Here is a 26,155-nt window from a genome sequence, read left to right as displayed (position 1 = left end):
CTTCCAGTGGTGAAGTAATGTGCTCAAATGTTCCCATACTTCTTCAGACCAAATTATGTATATATATTCCTACCTAAGTACAAAGCATGGATGATGAAAAGAATCATACAGGGTAGAAATCTAGCACATAAGAGTTTCTAGGTCCTGACCCTTACATTTAATGGGTTCTGAAAAATAAGGACAAGAAATTGTGCTTAAGTATTGAGAAATGTAGTGTTTCAAAAGCCAAAGTGTCTCCCTTCATGAACTATCGGAATAACAACTGAAGAAAAATACGCAAGCCTGGTTTGCTGCAGCAGTGGAAATATGATCACCCATAGAGCCGGGCAGGCCATTTTCTCCTCACCATATTAAATTATGTCTGGGGAGTTGAGCAGCAGCACATTCCGATAATGATGACAGTTTCCATAACTATAACAACCTGCTGCACCAGGCAAATTCTGTGCAAAATGCAAATTTCTGTGCTGGGGAAAAAAATGAATTATGTGATCATTCTAAGTAATGAATGTAAATGCAAGGAAATACTTTTTGGCATGAGACAGCAAATCGTTTATCTTTCATGCCAAGGACTGTGGTCATAACACGCTTCTGCAAGGTTACCCTTCCGATCTCAGCTTTACAAGAGTGATTTGAGGAAGAAAAAGTCTGACTTGCCCTACATTACCCGCCATACTATTGGCAGTGTTTTGATTACATTCAGAGACACCCCCCTCCATCTTTTTTTTAAATCACTTGGCAAATGAAGCATAGGTTCTCCTGGTTACTATGAGATGTGAACCAAAGGGGTTATTAGCTTTGCCTCAAATCTCAAGGGTTAAGCCTAACAGGAGAGACGGGCTGTTTTTCAACATGTTTTACAAGAAAGAGGATTCTAGTTGTCCACCAAAAATCACATGACTTTGAGTCACTTAACAGTGTAGGCTGTCAAGGAGGGAGGATTGAAGCCTCTTCCCTCCATATATCTTTCACGACAAGATCTAGCTGGGTGTAGGTACAGCTGGAAAGAGGAACCTGCTGAGTCTTGAACGTTATGGGGAAATGTCACTTCTGAGAATGGCAAAAAAAATCAGTGCCCTTTGCCTTAGTTGATGCCAGCATCCCTGGAACTATTCTCTGTGAAAGAAACTAAGGCACCAGTTGGTTAAGACCCCTCCCTAAGGATATAATAAAATTAACAGCACTGGGGAAAGAAGGAAATCCTGATATTTAAACTCTGGTTTGCTTTGTTCTTAAATAAATTTGTTTTTCCTTAACCACCATGCAGTATACACTTGCAGAGTATAAAACTGGGGTAGTTATTAATTGATAATACTGACATTTTATTTTCAGTAACCCAAGCTGGGTTCTAGGTTGTTGATGTTACCCTTAAAATGTATTCTTATAATTGCATTTCACTTTAAGAAAGCCCATAAGAAAATTAAGATTTAAAAACTCAGAGATTGTTCATTGCCTTATAAAAAGTTTCATTAAAAAAAACTTTACCTTAGGATGCTTTTCAAGAGCGAACTCCCTTAGGGTCATTCAAAATGCATTTTTTATTTTTAAAAATCCATTGAAATATAACTTTTCCACAAATTCATATTGATATAAAGTAAGGTACACTTGTAAACATTGCCAGCCACTACCTGGCAACCTACTCTACCTTTGTAAGAGACACAGGGAGTTGGAGAGGAAATCAACTTTCTGCCATATTTGCCCTAGGTTGGGATGGGACAGCCAGCAACAGTGGCTCCTAGAAGGACAGAGCTTCCACCGTTATCCTCAAGTTGGTGCTATTTGGAGCTATGACTTGCTGCTTTACGTCCAGTGATCCCATTGATGCCACAGTAGTCACCCAGGAAGGAGGGATCTGGAAGACAGCTTGTTTTTCCCCCCTGACCAGTGCCTCCTAAGACAAAGGAGCCAGTTCAGCCTACAGATAGGTTTTCTCCATTCATACTGGAGTATTCTGGTTTTGCTTTTAATTCTTGAACTATGAGCCACATGTATAGGCTGGATGATTGCACCCTAAAATCTGAATTCTGGGGAAAAGATTAGATGGAGCTTCTTCAGGCTCAGGTTCTTCACTGCAGTAATTGGTGGAAGGTGCTTGTGTTTCAGTTCGTCTCTGTCCCCACCCAAACTTCTTGCATGCAAGATCCCCGTGGCAATGGTTCCCCATGAGGAATGTCTTCAAGCCATTGAGTCCACACATTTTAAGGAGAGAGCAGCTTGTCTCTCAACCACTCTCAGAAACATGGGAACTTGGAGACACATTCAATTCATCTTGTCCAACTGTCTTATTCTCACTTAGGGAAACCTGAGGTACAGAGAGACTCTTAACCAAGATTTCCCAGCTAAAGTCAGGACTTCAGTCTCCTTCCAAGGCTCAAACCATTTGCCTACACTGCCTCTCTTATTACAGTGGCATGGATCATTCGAAAGCGGAGATAATTACCACATCGCTTTTGTTGGGTTTAAAAAGTACACTAAGTGAATGTCCAACATCCTTTTTACCTCCCTTATGTTTTTCTTGGCTGGGCCTGAAATCCTTGGATATTTATGAGTGCATATGAAATGGCCACAAACATATGCTAAGTAACCAGGGAAGCTGGTCTGGCATTGAAGTTTTCTATGAATAACACCAAAATTGGAAAATTCACATGAAGATACTTGAAATTTGACCATACTTAGTCACAGGCACAGACTGACTAAAGTGTATTCATATGTGTAAGATGCTCTGCATTGCTGCCGTGTCTTTGAAGTACAAGATGTCATATGAACATCATTACATCAAAGTTAAAAGAACTCAGCTATAAATTTGAAATTGTACAAAATCATACCAAAAGCAAGTATAAAATTTTGTTGAAATGCAGCAATGTAAACCTCTTCAAGTTTCTCCTCTCCCATGAAAGGAGGGGGAGAGGAAGGCAGTGGATCTGAGGCTTTGCTCACTGGGCTGGCTGACGTAGATCTGCTATTTTCTTCTGCACAGGGGCGCACTGGCTTGGAATACTGGGGAATTTTATCTGTAGAGTTCTGACTTGCACAATACAGAGGCTGATTTAATTTGACAGCAAAGTAACACCAAGCCCCGAAAATAAAATTACTGAGATGTAAAACAGCGTCAAAACTCCAATTAGTTTTGTATCCTTGAAGCTTCTGGAGGAAATCTAAAAGGTTCTCGTCACGATGAGCAGGCATCAGTTTAAGCTGTACAGATTACTAAAATGTAACCCTCTAATTGAAATTCCTCAGAGTACAATATGACAAAAAGAATCAGAGGAAAATAAGTGACTTTTTCCCTCTCAAAAAAAAATGACTCATTACAGAGAGACAGTTCTATTAACTTTTAACACAATGTTCCTTTGCAAGAGCTAGAAAATCCAGCGGTCTCAGAGGTCTCCACAGGAAAGTTACCAGGCACAAGAGCAGGTGCTTGCGTCATCTGACAATAAGCATTGACCATTTGTGCAAAATTTAAAAGCAATCAGCATTTCACTGGATCATAGGCATTTTGAAGTATATTTACAACTCCACTAAGGATGTGAATTACCCTGAACAAGCTTCAGTTTTTTAATGTATCTGAATTTTGTCTCCAAAATGAACAGAAGTATCTTCCTGCCCAATTCACACCCCTGTCTCTTTGTCAAGCTTCTCCAGTTATCCCAAGCATGCTCTCCACCTGGGAAGCAAACCCTCAATTTACTAACAGAGAAAGTCAGTTGCCTCGACTCTGTGGGGTCCACTTGTGGAGAAATGTGTTGACCGTGGCTTTCTTGGTTAGTGCCAATTGATTGCAGAGAGGCAGTGGGGGACACGTGCAGAAGATGAGACTGGAAGTCAAGGCTCAGTCACTGTGCACGTTGGCCATCTGCAGAGTTTGCTTCCTGCCATGTCTTCCCTGCCTGGCACCACGTGAACATGAGCAGAGCACACCCAAGGGGAGCGAGGGAAGGCTGTGGCCGAGCTGGGGGTCTGGAGTCAGTTGGAGTTGGCTTGCAAAGAACTCAAAATGGCTCTCCTAATCTGTAGGTGTTTCAGAGATAGAGTTTAGTTCTTCTGCCAACCCGACAACATTTACTTGTGAAACGTCAACAACAGTCTTTGGCCAAAGACACCATCTTTCTCTGGAAGCTTCATATTTCTATCACCAATCGGTCTTCATCGTCGCTGCTGGTGTCAGTGAACTCCACTCGAGTTTGTTTTCTCATTCCTTCCAGACTCCTCTTCTTGAGGGATTTAGAAGGGGCTTCAGGAATTCCTATGGGCTGCCCTGGGTTAGAAGGAACCACAGAACCCTTCTGAGTGATTAATTCAGATACCTGACATTTCCCACCGTCACTTCCTAAAGGGGGGCAGGGGAGAGTTGTTTCCCCACACCTGTACTGGCCTCTGGGAGGAAAGAATGTCTTCTGTCTCCCTTCCTCTTGGTGTGAACTAGTTGAACTTGGTCCTGAAGCTGGTAGTTCAAGATGAGTTTTTTCAGTTGACCCCAGTGGAACCAAATCTGAAATTCTTTGTCCAGATGAAGGTCTCTCTGGCAAGAGGGTCTGTGCTCTGCCCTCTTCTGTGGCTTTGCTGTCTGGGGAGCTTGGTGTCTGACTCCTCCCTGCAGTCTGGCTGTGGTCTTGTGGTTCAGCACTGTGAATTCCCTGGGTTATGTGATCTGTTCTCGCTGTCAGAGAAACACAAATGGCAGCCACAGAGGTAGGAACGTCATGGCGGGGAAAAGTTCCTTTGGACCCAAAGGAAGAAGGCCCTTGAGCATCTGAGAAAATGCATGGTGTGGGATCTGTTGAGACTGGATCCTGGGAGGGAAGCAGCTGAGTCTCCAGCAACCCAAGGTCAAGACCTCTGCCAGGAGGTAGAGGCGTATCATTAACCACTGCCAAGCAGGTGTCAGATTGCAGAGATAATCCTGATGTGGCAGCAGTGCTGTGAGGAGTACAATCACCATGCTCAACAGCAGATGGAGAAATATCCTGCAACAAAGTGCAAAGGAAAAAAATGGGGGGAAAAAAGGTTAATAGGTACAAAGAAAAATGTGATCAGAACATGGTTCTCAATGAAAACAGGTCTTGAGGTCTTAATGATTCTTTACCAAGCGTGAACTTCAATATGATGCCCTCAATAAGTTTCCATTAATAACTAATTGGTGCATTAACTTGAATAAAGCTCTGACTGATACAAAATAGGTTGCTGAGATTCTATGTGCTTTTATCTGGCTTTGTGAAAAACAAAACCACTCAATTATCCAACCAGTTCTCAGCTTCCTTTTTTAAGTTATCACTGCTCATGAAGCTCATGATGTACTATTTTATAGGACTATGTATTGAAGGGTTTTTTTTTTTTTTTTTTTTTACAGATGAGTGGTTTTCCAAGTGTGGTCTGGATATGTATTTTAGTGGTTTTCAACACGCAGCCCCACAATCTGCCTGGGGAGTTGCTGCTGTGCCGTCTGTCAGCCATCTCTCTATGCAGGTGTGCATTTATAAGATACTTGGGTTTTTTAAAGAAACCATCCCAATGTTTTCACTACCAAAGTTGCTCAGTCATTTGACAAAGAATGTTCTGAGGTATTTGCCTTATGGGCTTTCTGTGCTGCAAATCTTCATGAGGTGATCCGCACAAGTTCTGCCACACTGAGCAAGAGTAACAAGAACAAGCGGAGCTATAAATCTAGACCAGGAATGGGGAGAGGCAGGTCAAAACCATCACGCCCACCTTCACAGTTTGTTTGTCCATTTCCCTGACAGTCCTTGAACTTGTACCAACAGAGAGGGTTCCTGAGGTTTGTCTGCAGTCAGCTTCCTTCTTCTCTTCCTTCCTACAACAAGGAGGTGATTCTGAGGTGGCACAAGATGGTTCCTCTAGCAAATTTAGACCTGAAACAGGACAGGCACATTTACGTACATCTGGAATTATAAAATTAGCAAAGAGTAATTTCCTGGGAGGTTGTTTGACTTCATGACCACCGCCGAGCTCATTAATCCTCATCTCACAGGGTGTGGGCAAGAACTCAGTGTATCTCCAACCAATTCACACTGGGTCAAGTAAAATATATTATGAAGGAAGGAAATGGCAAAACCAATTCCCTAAGTAGAAAAATTCCTGAATGATACATATTATAAAATACATCTATATTTCATGTTGCTTCTCATCAGAGTTGTCTTCCTGGTCATGTCTGTTTAGGTACATTTAGATCAGCTTGAATTCTCTGGCCATACTACCAAGTAGCCAAAACAGACATTTCACTCGATGTACGGTGGGAACCCAGGAATAAACCGTGTCCTAATCCGCACTGGAGTGCTGGACAGCAGGGGATGAGGTTGGCTTTTGTGATGCTGTTGTTTTGTTGCGGTAGTTACTGTGATTGTGGAAGGAAAGAAGGGCCCTGACAACGTCCACAAAACAGCATTTCTCATACCTGCCTTTCCCTCATCCTTTACCCGCACTAATGACTTGGGTTTCTCATACCTGCCTTTCCCTTATCCTTCACCTGCACTAATGATCTGGCATACAAGTCACAAGGACCACAGAATTTCAGGGAGGGTAGGTTCCATCATGATATGAGATCGGAGAAACATCCAAAAGGACCGTGTCACTAGAGAAGAAGCACTAGACCCACTTTTAAATTTGCTTTGGGATGAAAGGTACACACGTGCAGTTGAAAAGTCAAGCCTATCTACATATTAAAAAAACAGCAACCCCTGCCAAACTATCCATCTTTCCCCATTTGGGAGTCTTTTGATTTTTATCTCCTAAAAGTCTAATAACATGGTTATAGAACTACATCTTGTGGAATTAGTAGCTGTGACTTCTCGTGGGGAGAGAGGAAGGTTTCCCTCTTCTTCTAGCTCCCCTCCTCTTCAAACTTCATGACCCCAGACACAAGCACACTTTTTACCCCTCTATCCTCTCAACAGTTCTCTAACTCTGATGGCCTGCTTCTGTTCAGGAGAATATTCCATGTTGATATTATTGTGTTTAGGAGAATACCTTTAGCACTGAATCATGTAATATACTACGATTATGTTGCTTTTCTTGCCAAAATTGCTTTCCCTGGAATTAATAATGATTTTGCTTTTCTAAAAATTTCACTGAGTTTTCTATGGACTTCTTTTGTTTTGTTTTCTTTGTTGGTGGTGGTTTTTTTTTCCTTTTTTTTTTTTTTTTTTTTTTTTTTTTTTTTTTGAGATGGAGTTTCACTCTTGTTGCCCAGTCTGGAGTGCAATGGCGTGATCTCAGCTCACTGCAACCTCCACCTCCCAGGTTCAAGAGATTCTCCTGCCTCAGCCTCCCGAGTAGCTGGGATTACAGGCACACACCACCACACCCAGCTAATTTTTTTGTATTTTTAGTAGAGACAGGGTTTCTCCATGTTGGTCAGACTGGTCTTGAACTCCTGACCTCAGCTGATCCACCTGCCTCGGCCTCCCAAAGTGCTAGGATTACAGGCATGAGCCACTGAGCCCAGCCAGACTTAAATATCTAAAATCATTTTCCAACCACTTCTCCAATTATCTGAGGTTTCATTTCATTTCCCGAGAATGTTTCCTTGAAACTTTCTGACTTGCTCCAAGTAGACCACTGCTCTCTATGGCATGGCTGTGCTCCCGGGTCTACATTCATCCCCACCGTGCTGATTCTCTCCACCTCTTTCTTTCCTGGTTCTCTTCACCTCCTTACTGGTTCCTGAACCTCTACAACTTCTTTTTTCTTGGTTTAATCTCCTGCTTTCCTAACACAAAACTTCTAGTTGTTTCATGAGAAAGGGTACATGAAGTACAACTCTTTGGATGTAATTGGCAGCTTGGCTGGGTATGACATTCTGAATTGGAAATCATTTCCCTTTGGGGTTGCAAACATGGCTCTATAGTGTCCTAGTTGTTGAGAAGTCTGGAGACAATGTGATTTATGATTCACGATCCTTCGGATGAAATCTTTTTGTTTTTCCCTCTCTGGATTCCCTGAGGCTCTTCTTTATTTCTGGTGTCACCACAGTCTGGGTCTATCTTCATTCATTGTCTGGGCACTCAATCGATTCTTTCAACCTGAATCATGTCTTCAGGTTTTAGAAAAACATGGTTCTGTTTTTCTTTATTTCCTTTTTCTTCCTCATGTACAATGCACTGTTTTGAAATATATATACAATGTAGGATTAATAACATATCTATTAGCCCATATGCTTATCTTTTTTGTGGCAAGAACACTTAAAATATACTCTCAGTAATTTTTAAGAACACAAAGCATTGTTATTAACTATAGTTACCATATTGTACAATAGAACTCTTGAACTCATCTGTTACTTCTTTGATTTTTTTCTCTTCTGTTTTGTCTTTTCTCTCTTTCTAGAACTGCCCTTATTGGGTTATTGGATCTCCTGGTGTAATCTTCTATTTTTCTTATCTTTTCACTCTGATTTTCTATTTCTTGGTCTTTTTTTGTTTCACTTTTGGGGAAATTTCCTCAACTTTATATTCCAATTCATGAGTTTCTATTTCTGCTATTATGCTTTTAATTTCTAAGAGTCCTTTCCCATGTTCTTTTATTATAGCATCCTGTTCTTACTTCATGGCTGTAACATCTTCTCTTTACCCCTAGTCATGTTAATAATGGTTTGTTGTTGAAGTTCACCTCAGCTACATAGTCCCTCTTCCAAGTTTCTTTGTTTCCATTTTCTTGTTTTTATTTCTGTCTTTAGGTTAGTGGCTTTCCTGAGAAATACAGCAATCTTAGCTGCTTATGTTTAGGAAATGGGCATGCAAAGGCTGGCTTGGTGTTTTTCACAAGTGCAATCTATCAAGCATGGGCTCTATTGTTGGGTTATGTGGTTCCCCTGTTTAAGTGGAAACCCCAGAGTAGTTATCTGCAGATCTCCATGTGTACTGGTCAGCTTCTACAAGAAGAGTCCTCCAGTCTCCTGACTGGGAAATAGAAGCCAGGCTGCTGGCATTCTGGAGTCAAAATTAGAGAAGAGATTCTGGGGGCTCATATGCAGTATTCACATTTGCTCAAACCTCATTTTCAATCTAGTCCCCTCACTCCCCTGCTGAACTAATTATGCCAAGTATCCCCCTGCATTTTGTATGCTGTCCAGAGACTGAGCCCTTAGTCTTCTGCAAGGGTGAGGGAAGTTACTAAGCTCGGAGAAGTAGAAGTGGGGCGGGATTTGAAGTCTGATTGCTTCTTAGTCTTTCATTCAATCTTGTTTTCAGCCACACCTGGTACCATGAATGTCTGAGTTGTGGGGAGTCTTTCCACTGTTAAATCAAAATTCCAATCCTTGGGGTCTGTTACATCAGTTCCCACTTAGACTCTACACTCCAGCTTTCAAACCAGTGGCATCATTTCTTCTCCATGTCGTTTGTCCTTGTGAGCTTGTACATTACAAATACCTTTAATTACTAACCTCTTGTGGGTTGTTAGAGAAAGAAAAGTGAGGTAAATAAATGTGTTCTATCATCTTAAACCAAAAGAACAGTCTTATTTCTTATATCTCAAGGGGTAGGTTACTAGATTACTGAGTGTGCTAATCCTGAGCAAATCAACTTTGAAAATCCATAGAGAAGTGCATGGTTTGGGAAAGAAAGCAATGCCTTTTTCTTCCACACAACCTTTCCTTGACCCTCCCATGTACTCAGGTAATCTAACAGCACAGAACCAGGCTTCTGGTATTCCATTCACTTGTTCAACAACCACATCCTGGGCCCCTTCAATGTTACCTTGCTCCGCCCTGAAGAATCTGAGAACAAAGCAACGGTGGCGCTGGCCCTCAAGAACTTCTACCATAATGAAGAAAGAGAAGCAAAGACAAGGAAGCAGATGCGTATTGTGATGGGGGTCACAAAGGAAATAAATCGAGGATGGGGATATTAGTGAGATTGAACATGAGAGTACTACAGGTAGCAACGATTAGCAGGAGGTTATTCCAGAGACTAATGAGAAATGGAGGGGAGCATGCTACAGAGTCATGATAAGCAGGGAGTAGAAAAGAAATTAACAAGGGGGCTTATTCCGTCCTTATACCAGGGACGACCGTTTTGTGTAATCAAGGAGGACCTCTCTGAAAGGCAACATCAGAAATGAGACCTTCAGGGTGAGAAAGAACAAGTCGACAAAGGATGTTCTAGAAGGAGCAATACAGAGACCTTAAAGGGGAAAGCAGCTTGGAGGAGTAAGGGACCCATGGGAGGCCAGTGTGGAAGGAGGGTCGTGAATGAAGCGGCAACGGGCAAGATGACAGTGGGGAAGTCAACAGGGACTCAGACCTCATAGAGTACAAGTGACCATGTAAGAAGTTTAAATTTTAAAGCCAAACCGGGGAGAGAGGTGAGTAGAAGTGGGAAAAACTGTTATAAGCTTACTAGAATAACCCAGGGGCCAGATGAGATGGCTTGACTAGGGCACTGGAAGTAGAAAGGGGAAAAAAGGATGGATTCAAGATATGTTTCATTCTCACCCATGAAAAATTACCACAAATTAATGGTGATGATGTGCATTTCCTTCACCCCATCATGCCCGCTCTAAGTGAATTAAGCTCTGCCCCACAGTGACAAAACAACCAGGCAATTCATTCAATCCAATGAAGAAGTAAAACCAATTAGTGTAGAGAAAATAATCAGATTGGCCAAATGTCTTCCCAACAGGTTGTTTTGGTTTTTAAGCTTAAGCAGAAAGGTCATATGCACATTTGACCAGTAACTTCTGACTCATCTATGAAAGCAAAGGAAGAAAATTCACTGATCTAATTTGTTTTTGACCCTACAGTCTACAGAGAAAAGTGAGTTAGCTTTAATAATTGTGAAAAATGCCCAAATAATGTCACTGAAGTGTGTTAAACCAATTTGGATTATTGAAGAAGGACACTAAGTTGCTTTTAAATGAATGACCCTTTTCAAAAAGTAAGTAGTTCCCTAGCCAAATTTTAAATCACAGAAGAATGTGATTCTGTTTTGGCTTCAGCATCACTATATGAATCACCTCCTACATCTTCAGAAATTACAAATTTCACTGTCTTAATGCAATCTTTGGAAATCCAATCGCTCTTATACAATTATGTGACTCTTATTAGAGAGACCATCTCTCATCACAGTTCTCTGCGCCGCTCTGTTCTTTCCCTGATTAAAGGCTGCCTTTTTAATAATTTCCCTCAGAAATAATTGCCCGACTGCATTTAGAGGAAGAGGCTGCTTAAAATGTTACAGCAATTTTAAATGTGGCCATCTTGAAAAGGCTATAAGAAACTAAAATAATTAGAAAGAAAATGAAATAAAGAAACAACACGATGAAACTTAAAATATAACTGCAGACATCTTTAATGCCAAACCTCCTTCCAGCTGCCCAATGTCTAGGCATTATTAAAACGCTGTAAATACATTACTCAAATATCATTAACTAAAAACGTAAGTAATTTATTTCTTTTGGTTTGTCCCAATACACCAAAACTCCATGAATTTGGATTCCAAAGACTGAATTATTATTTTTAAAAAAGGGCTAAAAATGAGTCTACAAAATAGACCTTCTAAATAAGCTGCAAATATAAACAAGAATATAGGATTAATTTCCTAGACTATTAATTGATCTGTGATTAAATTGTTTAGAAGCATCCCTGCAATTAAAAGATCCACAATGTGCTAGCAATTACTTAAATAAAGCTGGGCAGATCTCTAAAAGTAATCACTTTGTGAACAGTTATTTATTCAAATATTTTTAGCTCGTTTTCGAGCCTATGTTATTGAGCCTAAATATTTACCGAGCACTGAGTACAGCCAACAACCGTGCCAAGAACTGTGCTAAACACAGGGAATTTGTTCCCTGGAAAACGAGGCAGACACACCCACATGATAATTATAGTTCAATGGGAGAGAAATTCAGTAAGCAAATAATTACATTAAAAAAATTCACCAAGCAAATGTAAATACCATGAAAGAAAAAGCACAAAGGTGCAGGTGGCCGCGAAATAGGACCCCAACACACCCTGTACCTATGGAAAACAGCAAAACCACGTGCACAGTCAATCATCTGACATCACCCCTGTCCTGGATGGCTTTCTAAGTCCGAATCATCCATTCATGTAATTATTTAACCCATTTTCTTTAAGTTTCTGTTGCATCCCTGACATTATGTTAAAGTTTCTTTGACAGTAAATTCATTTGTTTCTGCAATCCTGTTATATTTTTTGTTTATAAGCCTCTTTGGGGAAAAAAAATGGCTAAAAATTATGGAAGAAAGTCAGATAGAATGGGAGACGCCGGATGTCAATGCCAATCAAAAAATAACCAGAAGTCAGTGGGTGGTGAGCAGTGAGAAGCAGCCCCGACCTCAGATGCACAGGCAGGCAGGGAGGGTTGTGGGAGCGGACCAGAAAGACAGATTCATCAAGTACAGCCTCGCGTATTTCTGCACTATCCTAATGCAATCTTTTCAAAGTTTGCCTCTAAGTAATCATAAACAAATCTTTTATTTCAGCAACCATTTTTCTTAGTAATTCTCATCTCTTTTCTATTTCTTCGATGAAAGGCAATCAAGATAACCACCCTCCCCTCACAGAAATCCTGAGTGCAGTGCAAAGCGGTGTTTAAAATTTTGCTTTAAGTTAAAAATTCTGTCATGTCCAGACATCAAGAGCATGCCCTTAAAATACCAAGTGAAAATGGGATTATGAAATTGGAGAAAGAAAAAAGAAGATGATAAAAAAGAAAATGCCATTTGAAAGACTGAACGCCAGAACAGAACCTGGCCAGTCTACTTTACGTATCACTATTTTAAAATTTCTTGTTGCTAAATGAAAATAGTCTATGTGGGTCTCTTCCCTAGAACATAATCAATATACCTGAAACAGCTTCTCATCTTTCCTCAAGATTTATGCCTCACAGTGAAGGAGAAATTATTCTGTTTCAGCAATTTCAGAGCACTATGACTTAACTAATAGCTTTGGGGAAAGAATTAATACTTCTCCATTAATTCTAATGAGAAAAGATGTCGGAAGTCCTATCAGAGAAGGAGAGTGAAGGCACAGAGAGAGAAGAGGGCTCTAGAGAGACCACTCTCGGCCTCCTGCTGGCTCCAAACACCTCAGGAATCTCTTCAGAGGAGGATTCTGTGAGCCCAAGGAGGGCGTCTGCCAAGGGAGAGCTGAGCTGGCCCAGGCCTGTGATGAACAAACGAAAGAAACCACCGAAGAAAACCGAAGTGAACAAAGGCCGCATCTACCTTTGTGCCAGAGCTTTATTCAACCCTCTTCATGCGGTATTTAGAAATTGTAGCTTTTATGTGTGTGTAATTAGGAAAAGCTTTTACTTCAGAAACCACCTGTAATCGCTGTCATCTCCACATTGATTCCTAAGATGAAAGGAACGTGTTTTCATCACTTTTTCCTCTCGTACACTTTCTCCAAACTCAGTGAACGGGGCTGGATTGAAACATTTTGGTGACTTTAAAGCTTAGTCGTGTACAGAATTCAACAGTGCTCCTTCATCAAGTAGAGTAATGAAAACTGCCCAGGAACAGTCTTTAAAAAGTTTATCTCAAAATTGACCGAGGAAAATGCATTTTGTGGGGTTGTTAAAACACAAGTGCTTCTGAAGCAAGGGTGACGTCTGGAGACATTTTGGGTGGTCCCAACTCAGAGTGGAGGGAATGCTCCTGGCATGTTGTAGGTGGAGACCAGCAACACTGCCACACACCCCACAATGCCACACATCCCACAATGCCACACATCCCACAATGTAACAAACAATGGTCTGTCCCCAAATGTCAGCCATGCCCAGGTTGAGAAACCCTAGTTTAAACCAAAGATCACAAACTCAAATGTTACAGAAGCCAGACAAGTCCCATAATTCAGGAACCTGCCTGGGGATGGCCAAATAGCAATCCCAGGCTGCAGGGGTGGCTGACCCTCAGCTCCAGCCCACTGAGACAATGAAGGCCGGAAGGTCCAGCTAACCAGATCTGTTCATTTTTCAGGAGAAAATCGAAATAGGTATTTCATGTGCTTTCAAACGTTCATAACTAATTAGTTTTCAAAACAACAGCAGCATTGTGCTACACAACACATCTGTGACCTGAATTTGCAGATGAGAGGCCAGTTGGTGGTGACCTCTTGTTATTTAAGAAACTCACATGCATGGACTCTGATAGCAAAGCTTCACCCTGGTTTTGTTTGCTCTCTTGCTGAAGCAAAGTTTCTTTTTAAAAGTACTGTTAAAAAATATCGATGGGAGAGTAAACTTGTTTTTGAAAAGTAATTTGGTGGTATCTTATAAGGTGAAATAAATAAGTATGAAACCATTGATCCAGCAATTGCTCCTTGGGAAATTAGGCAAGAATGTGTACTGCAGCAATATTGCGGTAGGAAAACCATAGGCGTCATGTGAACACCCATCAATAAAGGAAGGGTTGAACAGATAAATAGTAGTGCATCCAAACTTGGGGATTGTATGCCACTATGAAAACAATCTATATATATATCGGCCTAGAGTTATATACAAAATATATTAAGAAGAAAAGAACTGCTGATTACTACATCTGGTATGAGCCTTTGTGTAAAAAACAGCAAAAAGGTGTCTGTCGGTATTTGTATGTGAGTAGAGAAAGATGTAGAAGGATGTGTGCCAGCCTAACTCTGGTGGCCTCAGGGGCAGTGAGGCTGGAAGCTGTCAGGCTTGCCTTGGATAAGTCAATGCTGCTTTCTTTGTTGCAACAAACATGATATTGCATGATCAGCTGGCAAGAAAAATAAGAGACACCTAATGATATTGGTTCTAAAACTCAGACTCAAAATAATGAGGAAAACCCCCAGAGCATATCATACCTGAATATCTCAGGCCAAACTAAAAGTCAAGTCAGTCCTCTTTCCAGAAGATCAGAACAGGCTGCAGAAAGAGAGAGATAAATCCTCACACACCAGTAACTAAAATTTAGTTTTTCAGACACAGAAAAACTGAGAGATTCATAAAAAGAAGAGAAAAAAATATTTTTCCACCTCTAGCCAAATCTAGAGCATTTCTGTACTATCCTATGTTTTTTGAAACTTTGCCTCTCTGAGTAATAATTTTAAATCTCTTTTTTTTTTTTCCCCAGAAACCACTTTTCTCTATGGATCTCATTTGTCTTCTCTTCCTTTGGTGAAAGGCAATCAGTTGAAGAACACTTCACTTACCATTTCCTCCAAAAAAACATTTTTAGTGGGGAAAGTATGCTCAAAATCTTTTGGTAAATCAAAATTTTAATCATGCCCAGACAAGAAGAGAATGCTCTAAAATAAAGAGGGGACAAATTGTGAGGAAGAGAGAAAACTAAATGAAGGAAAAACTACTAATAATACTTGCATTCTTTAGTGCCAAAATTGAATCAAGAGAATCTACTTTATGGATCATTAATTTCAAACTTTAACTCTAAATGAAAATTGTAGAGAGAAAAGTTCAGTCTTTGGAATATAATTGATGTGTTTAAGCAATTGCCTCATCATTTCTTAAGATTTACACCCTGGGGAAGGAGATGTTATCCTGTTTCAGCAATTCCGTAAGCAATATTACTTAACTAATGGCTTTAGGAAAAGAATATCACCCTATTAATTCTGACAGGAAAAACAATGGTACAGAGCCATTAGTTCTAGTCAGAGAAACATGGAGGGAGTGAGTAGATGAGGGAGTCCTAGAGTTCAGGCTGCCATTTTGTTTCTCCTTGGGAAAACATTTTGAGGTGATTTGTGACAGAGATCCAAGGGAGCCTCCTCCCATCATCCTCCATCTACTCATGGCAGAGTAACAGAAGTGTAAAAGGTAAAAAGAAGAAATAACTCTCATCTACTTGATTTCAGAGAATTACATCACCATCCTCACATAATACTTAGCTATTCGACCTCTTAAACATGATTAGGTAAACCTTTTACCTTGAAAAATACCTGTCTGAGCAGTTTTCTTTGCTTTTCTATTTTTTCAATGAAAGGCAGCTGCGTTGATAGCTTCAGGCTTAGAGGAATTTTCCTGAACTATGTTAGTCGGGGGAAAAATCCAGTTAAAATATTTCGGTCACTTAAAGTCTTAGTTATGCGCTGAATTCAAAAGAAGAGATTCCAGCGAGAGGGAAAGTAAATAAGACAAGGAGAAAGAAGTCTCCCTCAGCCCCACCCTGCCTTGTCCTGGAGTTAAATACAGGTGTACTGCTAGTAATTAAAAAGCTCTATTCTATGTACTTGATGTCATATACATGTACTTGAAAAGAAGAAAATTAGGACAGAATTACACAATGATTGGTATTGTGGTAAATGCCACAGAGGAGATGGGTTATGAATCATCCCATCTCACAAAGATGCTTCATCTGCTTTGAGAGTCAGAGGTGGCCAGCCTGAGGAATCACTAAAATGCCACCTCATAAAACTGTCCAAGAAGGGCTGACTTGGTGATGAAGCCTCAGCACTGGTTCTTCAGAAAGATGTTGTTGGAGGACCCATTGAAAGAAAAATCCATTTATAAAAATCTAGCAACCCACGCCAGGATATTTCTCTCTCCTAGTGCAGTTTTTTGAAAGTTTGTCTCTTCTAAGTAATCATACATTTTATTTCATAAATTACTTTTCTCAGTGGTAGTTCATTTCTCTTATTTCTTTGGTGAAAGGCAATCAATTTAAGATTTCTCATTTAGAGATTTTTTTTTTTCTGAACAATGTTTAGTGGAAAGTCACATCTAAAAATCAATCCTTAAGTTAAAATCTGTGCCCAGACCACAAGTATGTATCTAAAATTTAGACAGCAAAAGGAGATATAAGATTCGGAGAAAAAAATATATAATTATTGAAAATACCATCTGAAATATATAATGCCAAAATTGAAGTCAAGAGTATCTACTGTTTGAATGATTATTTTCAGTATTTCTCAATACTGGATGAGTTCGTAAACAACAGCCCATTTCTTGAAATATAATTAAGGTATTGGAGAGAGCTCATTTTTCCTCAAGATTTGCATCCTTAAAAAGGAGAAATTGATCCATTTCCATGATAATAGCTGGGAAGAAAGATTTCCCCTTCTCGCCCTCATTAATCCTGAGAGGGGAAAAAAATGGGCTCCTGTCAAACTAGAAACAGAAACAAGAAAGAAAATATTAGAGTTGGCCTCATCAATTTTGGTTTCCTAATCATCTTAGGAAAGAAAACATTCTAAGTCCAGCCTCTGTGAAACAACAAATGTCGAAGGAGCATTTAGGTCTTTGCCCAAACCAAGATTTCAGACTAGTAAAACTTAATCCGACAAGAAAACCAGCAAAAGAGGCTGGGGGAATACTGTTCCGTTTTCATAACACGTTTAGATGTTCTGCCGCATGGAGCACTGAGGCGATTGTTCTTTTCTTTCTCCTCTTGCAGTTCTCTTCATTTTTGTGTCGTAGAGGAAAATGAAGCATTTGGAAAATGAAGCAGAAAACTTCCTTTCACCCAGATATTCTTCTAAACAGTATTAGTGTAACAGTCAATTAGAATATTTCAGCAATATAAAATCCCATACAGGTACCAAATTCAACAGCATTTCTCACATACTATTTAAGAGCAAGAGGACTGAGATAAAGTAGAAAGAAATCAACATGGCCCAAAATACTCTTTAAAAACTTTCATACGGAAATTTACTCAAGAATCTATGCTTCCTGGCTTATTTTACAAGTGTGGTTTTCTTCATAATAAAAGAAACTCAACTGGGTGGACCCTGGGGTCACTGAAACACTTTCAGCTTGCTTCATCTTTTCTCAGGATTTCCACCTCAAAAGAAATGAGTACTTTGGGAACTGCCATCCTTAGCAATGCAACTCAAGCAGCATTTTTTTTTTTTTCAGCAAAAGCTTCTCCATAGTTTCTATGGATTCTGATAAAAAATAAAAGGGGCCGATTAGGAACTCTTTTAGACCAAAGCAAGGAATAAAATATCAAGAGTTAGCTCTGCCCTGCTATGAAGAGATCATGGAGACTTGAACCTCAAGGTCGTGTATAACTTGGAAGTTGGGATGTGAGCTAACAAAGAGGAATGGAGGAATAATAGGAAGACAGGGGCCAAATTCTTACAGAGTTCTAAGAAGCCACTCTTTTGTTCTCACACCAGCTGTAGAAATGCTTTCATGAGATGAAAGTTGAATTTAGGACTTTTTTTAAACCTCAGAGACTGTGACTATCTCCTAGACACACAGCAGCATCTCCATCTTCCTGTAAATTTCATCAGTCTCGGCTGGGCGTGGTGGCTCACGCCTGTAATCCAAGCACTTTGGAGGCCAAGGCGGGCAGATCACCTGAGGTCAGGAGTTCAAGACCAGCCTGACCAACATGGTGAAACTCCATCTTTATAAAAATAAATAAATAAATAAACAAATAAATTTCATCAGTGTGGTTAAAATGCACCGAACATTTACAAGCCCAGTTATACACAAACCCAAAAGCTTACCTGAAAATACAGGTAGGGCTACAGAAGCAACATTTAGGAAAGAGAATAAAAAAGAAAGAATACTCCCCTAGAAATAATTTTCAAACCAATCAGTAATTCTCATTTCTAGATTCTTTTTAAAAGAATAGCAATTGATGTATTATTAGAACTGCCTAGAAAGTCCACTTTTTGAGGTATAGAAAAAGCTTTTACATCTTTCCTGAAGAATTCTGCTCTACCGCTCACAAAAGGAGTCTCTGGCAATTCTAAAGCAATATGGAAAAGTGCAGCTATGATCTGACAGAGAACGGGAGGTAGCCTTTAACTCTTGTCTGGAGAAGAGTGTAAACAACATCACACATGCAGAAAATTCCAACTGGAGAAGGGGTAGAGAATGCTGCAGGAGGGGAACCTGTGGCTGGCACACAATTCCACACAGACGATAGACAGCAGCTCGGGGGGCATGAGAAGAACAGAAGAAAAAATATGCAAACCTTCCCCAAGGGGAGAGAAGACAATTGTTAGAAAGTCTTCCAAGCTTGTACTTCCCTGAATCCTCCCCGAGGGTATCTTGGGCAGGGTTTGGGGCTGGAGGAACAGGTTCACCATAGCACAGGGCTGTCTATGTATTTTCTTGAGTGAGAAAAAACTAGAAAAATAAAACTGCTGACCCAGAATCGTCTCTCTATAGAAGTCACAGGGTCTGCTTAAAATGCTTACAGATGGCCAGGCACGGTGGCTCATGCCTGTAATCCCAGCACTTTGGGAGGCCAAAGCAGGCAGATCGTCTGAGGTCAGGAGTTTAAGACCAGACTGACCAACATGGTGAAACCTGTCTCTACTAAAAATACAAAAACTGGCCAGGTGTGGTGGCGCATTCCCATAATTCCAGCTACTCAGGAGGCTGAAGCAGGAGAACTGCTTGAACCCAGGAAGCAGAGGTTGCAGAGAGCAGAGATTGCACCACTACACTTCGGCCTGGGCAACAGAGCAAGACTCCACATCAAAGAAAAACAAAAATGCTTACAGAAGGAAATAATAACTAAGTAGTCAAGCATGTAAAATGAAGGTCCAATAAGAAGAGATGAAAGAAGGCGGGAAACTTGAAACTTAAGCTGTTGTTATCAAAAATGTATTTGAGAAATCTTCTTGGCTTATCTTTTAAAATATGTTACTACTAAATTCAAATCAGAAAAAGAATACACAGCCTAAATGATCATGGAGTAAACTCACATAATGGTTTTGAAATAAAGTAGTTTACACCGTTTCTATGAACACTGACAGAAAAATAATGAGAAAATTGCATGAACATCCAGCAAAACCTGAGGGCTAAAAGCGCTGTGAGTGGGTTCTGTTTGGTTTTCTCAGTCAGGCCACCATGAAAATTTATTTAAAAAAAAAAAAAAGTCAATGTGGAGAAAGGGGAAGAAAAATGGGAAGTGGGCAGCACCCCAGAGGATGCTGGGTCAGGGGAGAGAAAACCCACTGTCTGCTGGGGGCAAAATAAAAATAACTGCAATATCCACATGCTTTCTGTCACCTCATGAAGTTTTCGACTTCTCTACGCAAAAGCACCCTTCAAAACTTCTATTTGGGGAAAATTCATCTATTTTGCCTTCGCTATTTCTCTCCTAGAGAGGAAAACAAAGCTACCGTGTTCCTTGCTGAACACCTTCCGGCCGAACATCCGCTGTGTGCGACTGTCAAGTATACTTCATTATTATGAAAGTTCTCTCAGGGTAAGAAATCCATACCCAGGCTTTAATAAAAACAAGGGGGAGAGGACTAGAGGAGATGAAATAGCATGAGGTGCATAATAAAATTTAAAATAGGTTTTAGCGTAGAAATGTACCGTCTATAAGATCTCATCTCGGCGCTCGTTATAGCCTCTCAGTGTATTTTCTAAGCCAGAAGGGTGCAGCTTTGATGCTGTCTCCCTCACGAATTTCAAAGAGAAAAGAAAGTTAACCCCTTTTCTTCCATGTATTAATTTTGAAATCAAAGAAAGCAAACGTGGCCTTTTCTTTATGGTGAAATCATGGTTGGAGAGCCTAGGCGAGTGGGCGCTCCTCCCCTCTGGTCACGGTGTTTGGCTAAAATGCCCAGGTCTTGAAAAGGCCAGGCCTTACCTAAGCCAAGCAGCCCAGAGGGAGTGACAGATAGAGATCACACGAGAGGTAGAGAGGAAGAGAGAGGAACATCGAGATAGACTGATTCCAGGGGAAACTGGGGGGTCAGGACGCTTGGTAGATGGGAACCAGCTTCCCAGCTCTTTTGAGGTAGCCAGTTTAGTGTTTGAAAAACAGAAGGCCCAGAAGTCAACCCAGGTATAGGAAAAGGCCTGGGAGGAGCAGGGATGAACAGGAGGCCCAGAAATCAACCCAGGTATAAGAAAAGGCCCGGCTGAGCAGGGATGAACAGGAACCCCAGGAGGCCCAGAAATCAACCCAGCTATGAGAAAAGGCCCAGGTTGAGCAGGGATGAACAGGAACCCCCAAACCAGTCAGGATTAAGAAGTAAAATCAGATTTGGGGAATTTTCAAGCAGATGAAGTCCCCCAGAGAGGACTATCCCAAAAAGAACGAGGGTCCCAGGTCTCCACCGCTTTGCCTTAGGGAAGGATTGGCAGATAAAATACGGATGCCTGGTTCTATTTGAGTTTCAGGTAAACAATGAATCATTTTTAGCGTAAGTATGTCTTATGCAATGTTCAGGGCATACTTATGCTAAAAAAATTATGTATTCTGGGGTTCTGTATTTTTATTTGCAAAATCTGGCCATCTAACTTTAGGGAGGTGGAAGAGAAAGCAGGGTGGGGACTAGTCAAGCTTAGACAAGCCTGTCTGTAGACATCAGGCCCGGCAGTGCCACCTCCTCCCAGCTCCGGGCATTATAGCACTATAAGCTGTCCCTCAAGGATGGCTACGGGGTGCAGGGTTGGTTTGGGATGAGTAATTATCATCAATAAAGACATCTTCATGGAGGGAGCACCTCACAAATATCCCAAGCATGGAGACCATCCTGACAGTCCTCAGAGGAGAATAACTTACATGAGCTCCTGAAAACTCAGGAGACAAAGCTCATGGTGGCTCACGACCATAATCCTAGTACTTTGGGAGGCCAAGGCAGGTGAATCACCTAAGGTCAGGAGTTCGAGACCAGCCTGGCCAACATGACAAAATCCTGTCTCTACTAAAAATACAAAAGTTAGCCAAGTGTGGTGGTTGGTGCCTGCAGTCCCAGTTACTGGGGAGGCTGAAACAGGAGAATCGCTTGAACCCAGGAGGCAGAGGTTGCAGTGAACCAAGATTGCACCACTGCACTCCAGCCTGGGTGACAGAGCAAGACTCTGTCTCAGAAAAAAACAAAACAAAACAAAAAAAACCACTCGCAGGCAAAAGGTAAGAGACGGCCAGGTCCGTGAAAAGAATCAGCATCCCGCAGCCCTGCTACCCCCTTAAACCAGCATCCCGCAGCCCTGCTACCCCCATAGGAAGTTGTTAAAACCACTATGAAAAACAACCTGTAAAAACTATTTTGAAAAATCATTAGTCTATCTGATCTCAAAACTACTTCTCCCACTCTATCCATTTTCTTCCCTGAATGGTCCCCTAACTAGGAAAGGCTTTTAGGTATAGTTCATTATTATAAGGGTTCTTTCTGGGTGAGAAACCTTAGCTAGCCTCTAATAAATGACAGTGGGAAAGGATGAGAGGAGCAGAAATGGCACAATGTAGATAATAACCTTTAAAAGGGACATTATGTGGAAATGCGTCCTGGAGTTCTGAATAAGGTGGCCACACTCCAGTAATTGCAGGCTTGGGGACATTTTCTAGATGAGAGTTTTGTTATGCTCATAACTTCTCCCTCGGTTTTAAAAGGAAGGGGAAAAGAGGAGGAAAAAATCTTTTTCTTCCCATTTTAAGCTGGTATGGGAAAAAAAAGAAAAACTTTGGCTGTTATTATTAAAGTTGTCAGTAGCATGGACTTCAGAGAAGGGCAGGAGTTGACTTTTTCCACTAAAAACATCTTTGTCATCCACTTGAGGGCAAAGGGCTCATAAGAAAATAGCCCATGCCTGCAATCCCAGCACTTTGGGAAGGAGGATCACTTGAGCCCAAGATTTAGAGACCAGACTGGACAATATGGTGCAACCCCATCTCTTAAAACACACACACACACCCCCGCCAGCCAAGCATGGTGGTGCACATATGTGGATTGCACCACTGCACTCCAGAGTGGGCAACACAGTGAGACTCTGTCTCAAAAAAAAAAAAAAAGAAAAGAAATGAAGAAAGAAAATGGCCCCTCATGAAGAGGAAAGTAATCGGCCCTCAAGGAAAAGCTCTTCAAAGGGAGAAATCAAGCAAGCCACGAAGGCCCTTCTTATTCATTTGTCCTCCTGGGAGAGGAGAGAGATGAAATACAAAAGGACCAAAGGGCATGTTTAGCCCAAGAGACTTGTTGGCTGGGCAGGGGCAGACAACACCCCGGGCTCTGTACTTCACCTGGCTGCACAGAGGCAGAGAAAGGTGCAGCCACATCACTGGTGCCTTCTGACTTCAGAGGGATCTCGAACAGACCAGGAAGGAAGAATGAATTTACAAGGAAGTCAGACGGACTCAGGAGGCCACAGTACATTGACAGAAGGTAAGGGACGGATAGATGGCCAGGGTGAAAAATTTGTATTCTATATCCTTCCTGTCTGAGACATTTTTAACCTCACTATGCAAAAGCAACCTTCAAAAATTCTATCTTAAAAAATTATTAGTCTATTTACCTCGGAAATATTTCTCCCCTACATGTGAGGACCCAAGGCTATCTGTCTTTCAGCACTGAGCATCAGCTGGCCTTCTGCTCCCTGGAAAAGAGTCTGTCGTGTGCTCCACTCTTTTGAACGTTCTCTGATGGGGAGAAAGCTATGCCCACCTGCTAATAAATACCAGAAGAGATGAAAGTTGATGAAACAGTACAGGGCAAATAATAAAATTTAAAATGAGTGTCAGTGCAAAAGTATAGCCTATGTTTTTTTGTTTGTTTGTTTGCTTGCTTTAGTAGATAGCATCTCTCCTCTGATTATAGGTCCAGGATAGATATTTTCAATGAGAATTCTAATGTAATTCATCTCAAATATTTTCAAGGAAAATAAAAGTAATTTATGTCTCCAATAAAGTTCTGGTTTGGGTAAAGACTGTGGTGAACTTGGTCTCCCACAGCAGCTCTGAGGGCCTGGGTTAACTCTGCTCTGGAAACACTAATTGCACCCTGCATCACAGGAAACATAAGTGGGGTGAATGGAAAAACTCCTGGGGGCAGGGGCAGAGGTTATGATGAAAGGAAACACGTGCGGCGGCGGAGAGATGAGGCAGGCACCAGATACTTTCAGCAGAGAAAAGCAGAACCCCTGCGGGTCAAAAGTCTCGCAAGAGAAGCAGAAAACGACCGTGGCCAGGTGCTCGAGGTCAGCATCGCAACAGGGAAACGTCATGTTGGCGGCAGGGACCCTGGCTGTCACATGATGAAAATGTCACCTCATCCCCGTGGTCTTCCTCCTCAACACTCACAGCCCCAGACTCATCATGAGGAAAATATCAGACCAATCCAAGTAGAGGGACATCCCATAAGGCACCTGACCAGTGCTCCGAAGTGCTATAAAAATAAATGACTAAGAGCCAGGGCCGAGGAGCCTTAGGAGACACGACGACTCAATGTCACATGAGACACTGAATGGCAAGAAGAAGGAATTACGGAAAAAACAGGGAATCTGAACAAACAGTGAGGTTAGTCAGCAATCATGGGTCAATAGTTAGTGGGTCATTAATTGTAGTAAATGTACCATACAAATGTAAGATGTTAACAATAGGGGAAACTAGAAGCAGCCTCCATGGGGCTTCCCTGTATTATCTTTACCACTTTTCTGTACGTTGAAAACTGTTGTAAATTTAAAAGTTTATTAAAAACAACAACTGCCCAATTCCTTAGATGGTCTTCAAAAGATGATGAAAACTCCTCTTTCTTGGGAGAGGGATTTGTGTTTGCAGGGTGGATCTTTCGCTTCTGTTGCTTTGAGTGTCTCAAAATCTAGACCACCTCTAAAAACCTTCTGGAGGTCCACACTCTCTCCCTTACTGAGACTTGAACAATACAGCTCTTCTTTTAGGATGCCACTATAAGGGTATCATTCCTTCCCCGATAGGCCTTGAAATAAACACATGATTTTTTCAGTTCTCTCATTCCAAGACACTCTAACAGTATTTGGGGTATTGTACCATCAGGACAAACTACCTAATTGGCAGAGCCAAGTGCAAATGAAAATGAAGGGCCTTTCTCAACATTATTAAGAATTTCAAGCCCACAACAGGGGAGCATCAAACTGAGCATGGGACCTTGATCACACACCCATCAAGATGGCCTTGACTACCATTCTAAGTTCTAGTTTGGAAGATGTTTATTGCTTATTATGAAGCAGTTCTCAATACCAACTATGACAACAAGTCCAACAATTCTGCAAAGACAGGAAGAACAGAGGAATGAAACTCTCGTGAAAGCACGTGCAGCAAAGCGAGGCTGCTCCTCAAAGACGAGCCCTGCCTGCCAGCAGCACTGCACCCCTCTGCGTTCTGCGACTACCCCAAGGTAGCCCACCATGACCCCTGGCTGACTTATCTTCTTCGAAAGGAACCCAAAAGCCCACAGTAGAAAAAGCTGCTCACGATCAGAAGAGAGGAGGCAGACAGGAGAGCGTGGCCCATCGGAGTTGTTCCCTGTTCAATTCCTTTCCAGTAGGCGGGGATGCGGGTGGCCAGGTCCGTGCATGCGCATGCGTGTGTGACCCACCCTAGGATCAGCTCATCAACAACAGGCATGCAATGAACAGAGTTGTCAGCTCTGATCGCCAGGAAAGTTAGAGAGGGTTTGAGAAAATTCTTTAAGATTCTCGTCCTGATTCCTGTCGAGTTTGGGATAAAGCAGAAGAGTGACTTAAGTCTGAGAAATAAAACTTCCAATGGCCACAGTCCCCTAAGGGGGACATGACACTTCCATATTTATTGAATGTGAGGTATTTTAGATGGGGAAGAGGATGGATGGTCACTTGTTTACTTTCCTTCCACTGAAATAATCGTTTGTGGAGGCTTTGGCTTTTGTAGAATCTCAATTCTTGGCTGTTTCCCAACAAAACCGAAGTTTTTTTTTCATGTGTGCTTCTGTTGGTCCGTCGTTTGCTTTGTTTTGGCTCTCCTATTGTCTGGGGGGAAATGGACGCCACTGAGTTTCCCTTCATTCTCAGGCCACCTGTGTTCTTGCTACTCAGATTTTTTTCCCCGACTGCACCAGCAGGAACTCAAAGGCAATAGCTGGGAGAAGAACCTTGCCCAAAATGGTGCACCTGGCCATCATTTGGGTGGGCTCACTGCGCCAGCCACTTCCTGTGCCCAATATTGAATGGGAAGGGAAGAGACAGCAGCTCCTGTGCCTCTGGGTTTTAAAGATAATGGTGACTCTCACCTTCATGCACAGGCAGGTAACAAGGCAGCTGCTAGCAACTTGGGCCTTAGAGCCAGTTGCCGGGTTTAAATCCTGCCTCTGCCACCAGTAAGCCATGTAACCTGGGGAAAATCACTCACTCTCTGTGCACCTCAGGGTCCTCACCTATAAATGAGGAATCCTAGAACTTCCTGCAAGGAAGGTGGAGAAAGTTAAATGAGTTGATACCACAAGCACCAAGTTTAGGATCTGAAACACAGTACTCTAAAAATGTGGGGCTGTTATTCC

General features: G+C 41.5%; 1 protein-coding gene across 3 annotated transcripts in view; it reads right to left on the bottom strand.

Annotated features, from left to right (window-relative positions):
* Positions 1-1,516: 1,516 nt before the first annotated feature.
* Positions 1,517-26,155, bottom strand: part of ZNF831 (zinc finger protein 831) — a 109,441-nt gene continuing 84,802 nt past the window's right edge. For all 3 annotated transcript variants that reach the window (XM_012467556.2, XM_012467558.2, XM_012467557.2), the window contains exons 5-6: positions 5,707-5,867; positions 1,517-4,964 (exon numbers count right to left, since the gene is read on the bottom strand). In XM_012467556.2, coding sequence (XP_012322979.2) covers positions 4,119-4,964; positions 5,707-5,867 — 1,007 coding nt within the window. In that variant the 3' untranslated portion in view covers positions 1,517-4,118. The remainder of the gene's footprint in view (positions 4,965-5,706; positions 5,868-26,155) is intronic.

This window comes from Aotus nancymaae, unplaced genomic scaffold, assembly GCF_030222135.1.
Source record: "Aotus nancymaae isolate 86718 unplaced genomic scaffold, 86718_ANA_hifiasm-v0.15.2.pri h1tg000029l, whole genome shotgun sequence".
In the NCBI taxonomy this organism is placed as follows: domain Eukaryota; kingdom Metazoa; phylum Chordata; class Mammalia; order Primates; family Aotidae; genus Aotus; species Aotus nancymaae.
This window is presented reverse-complemented; position numbering and strand designations above follow the sequence as displayed.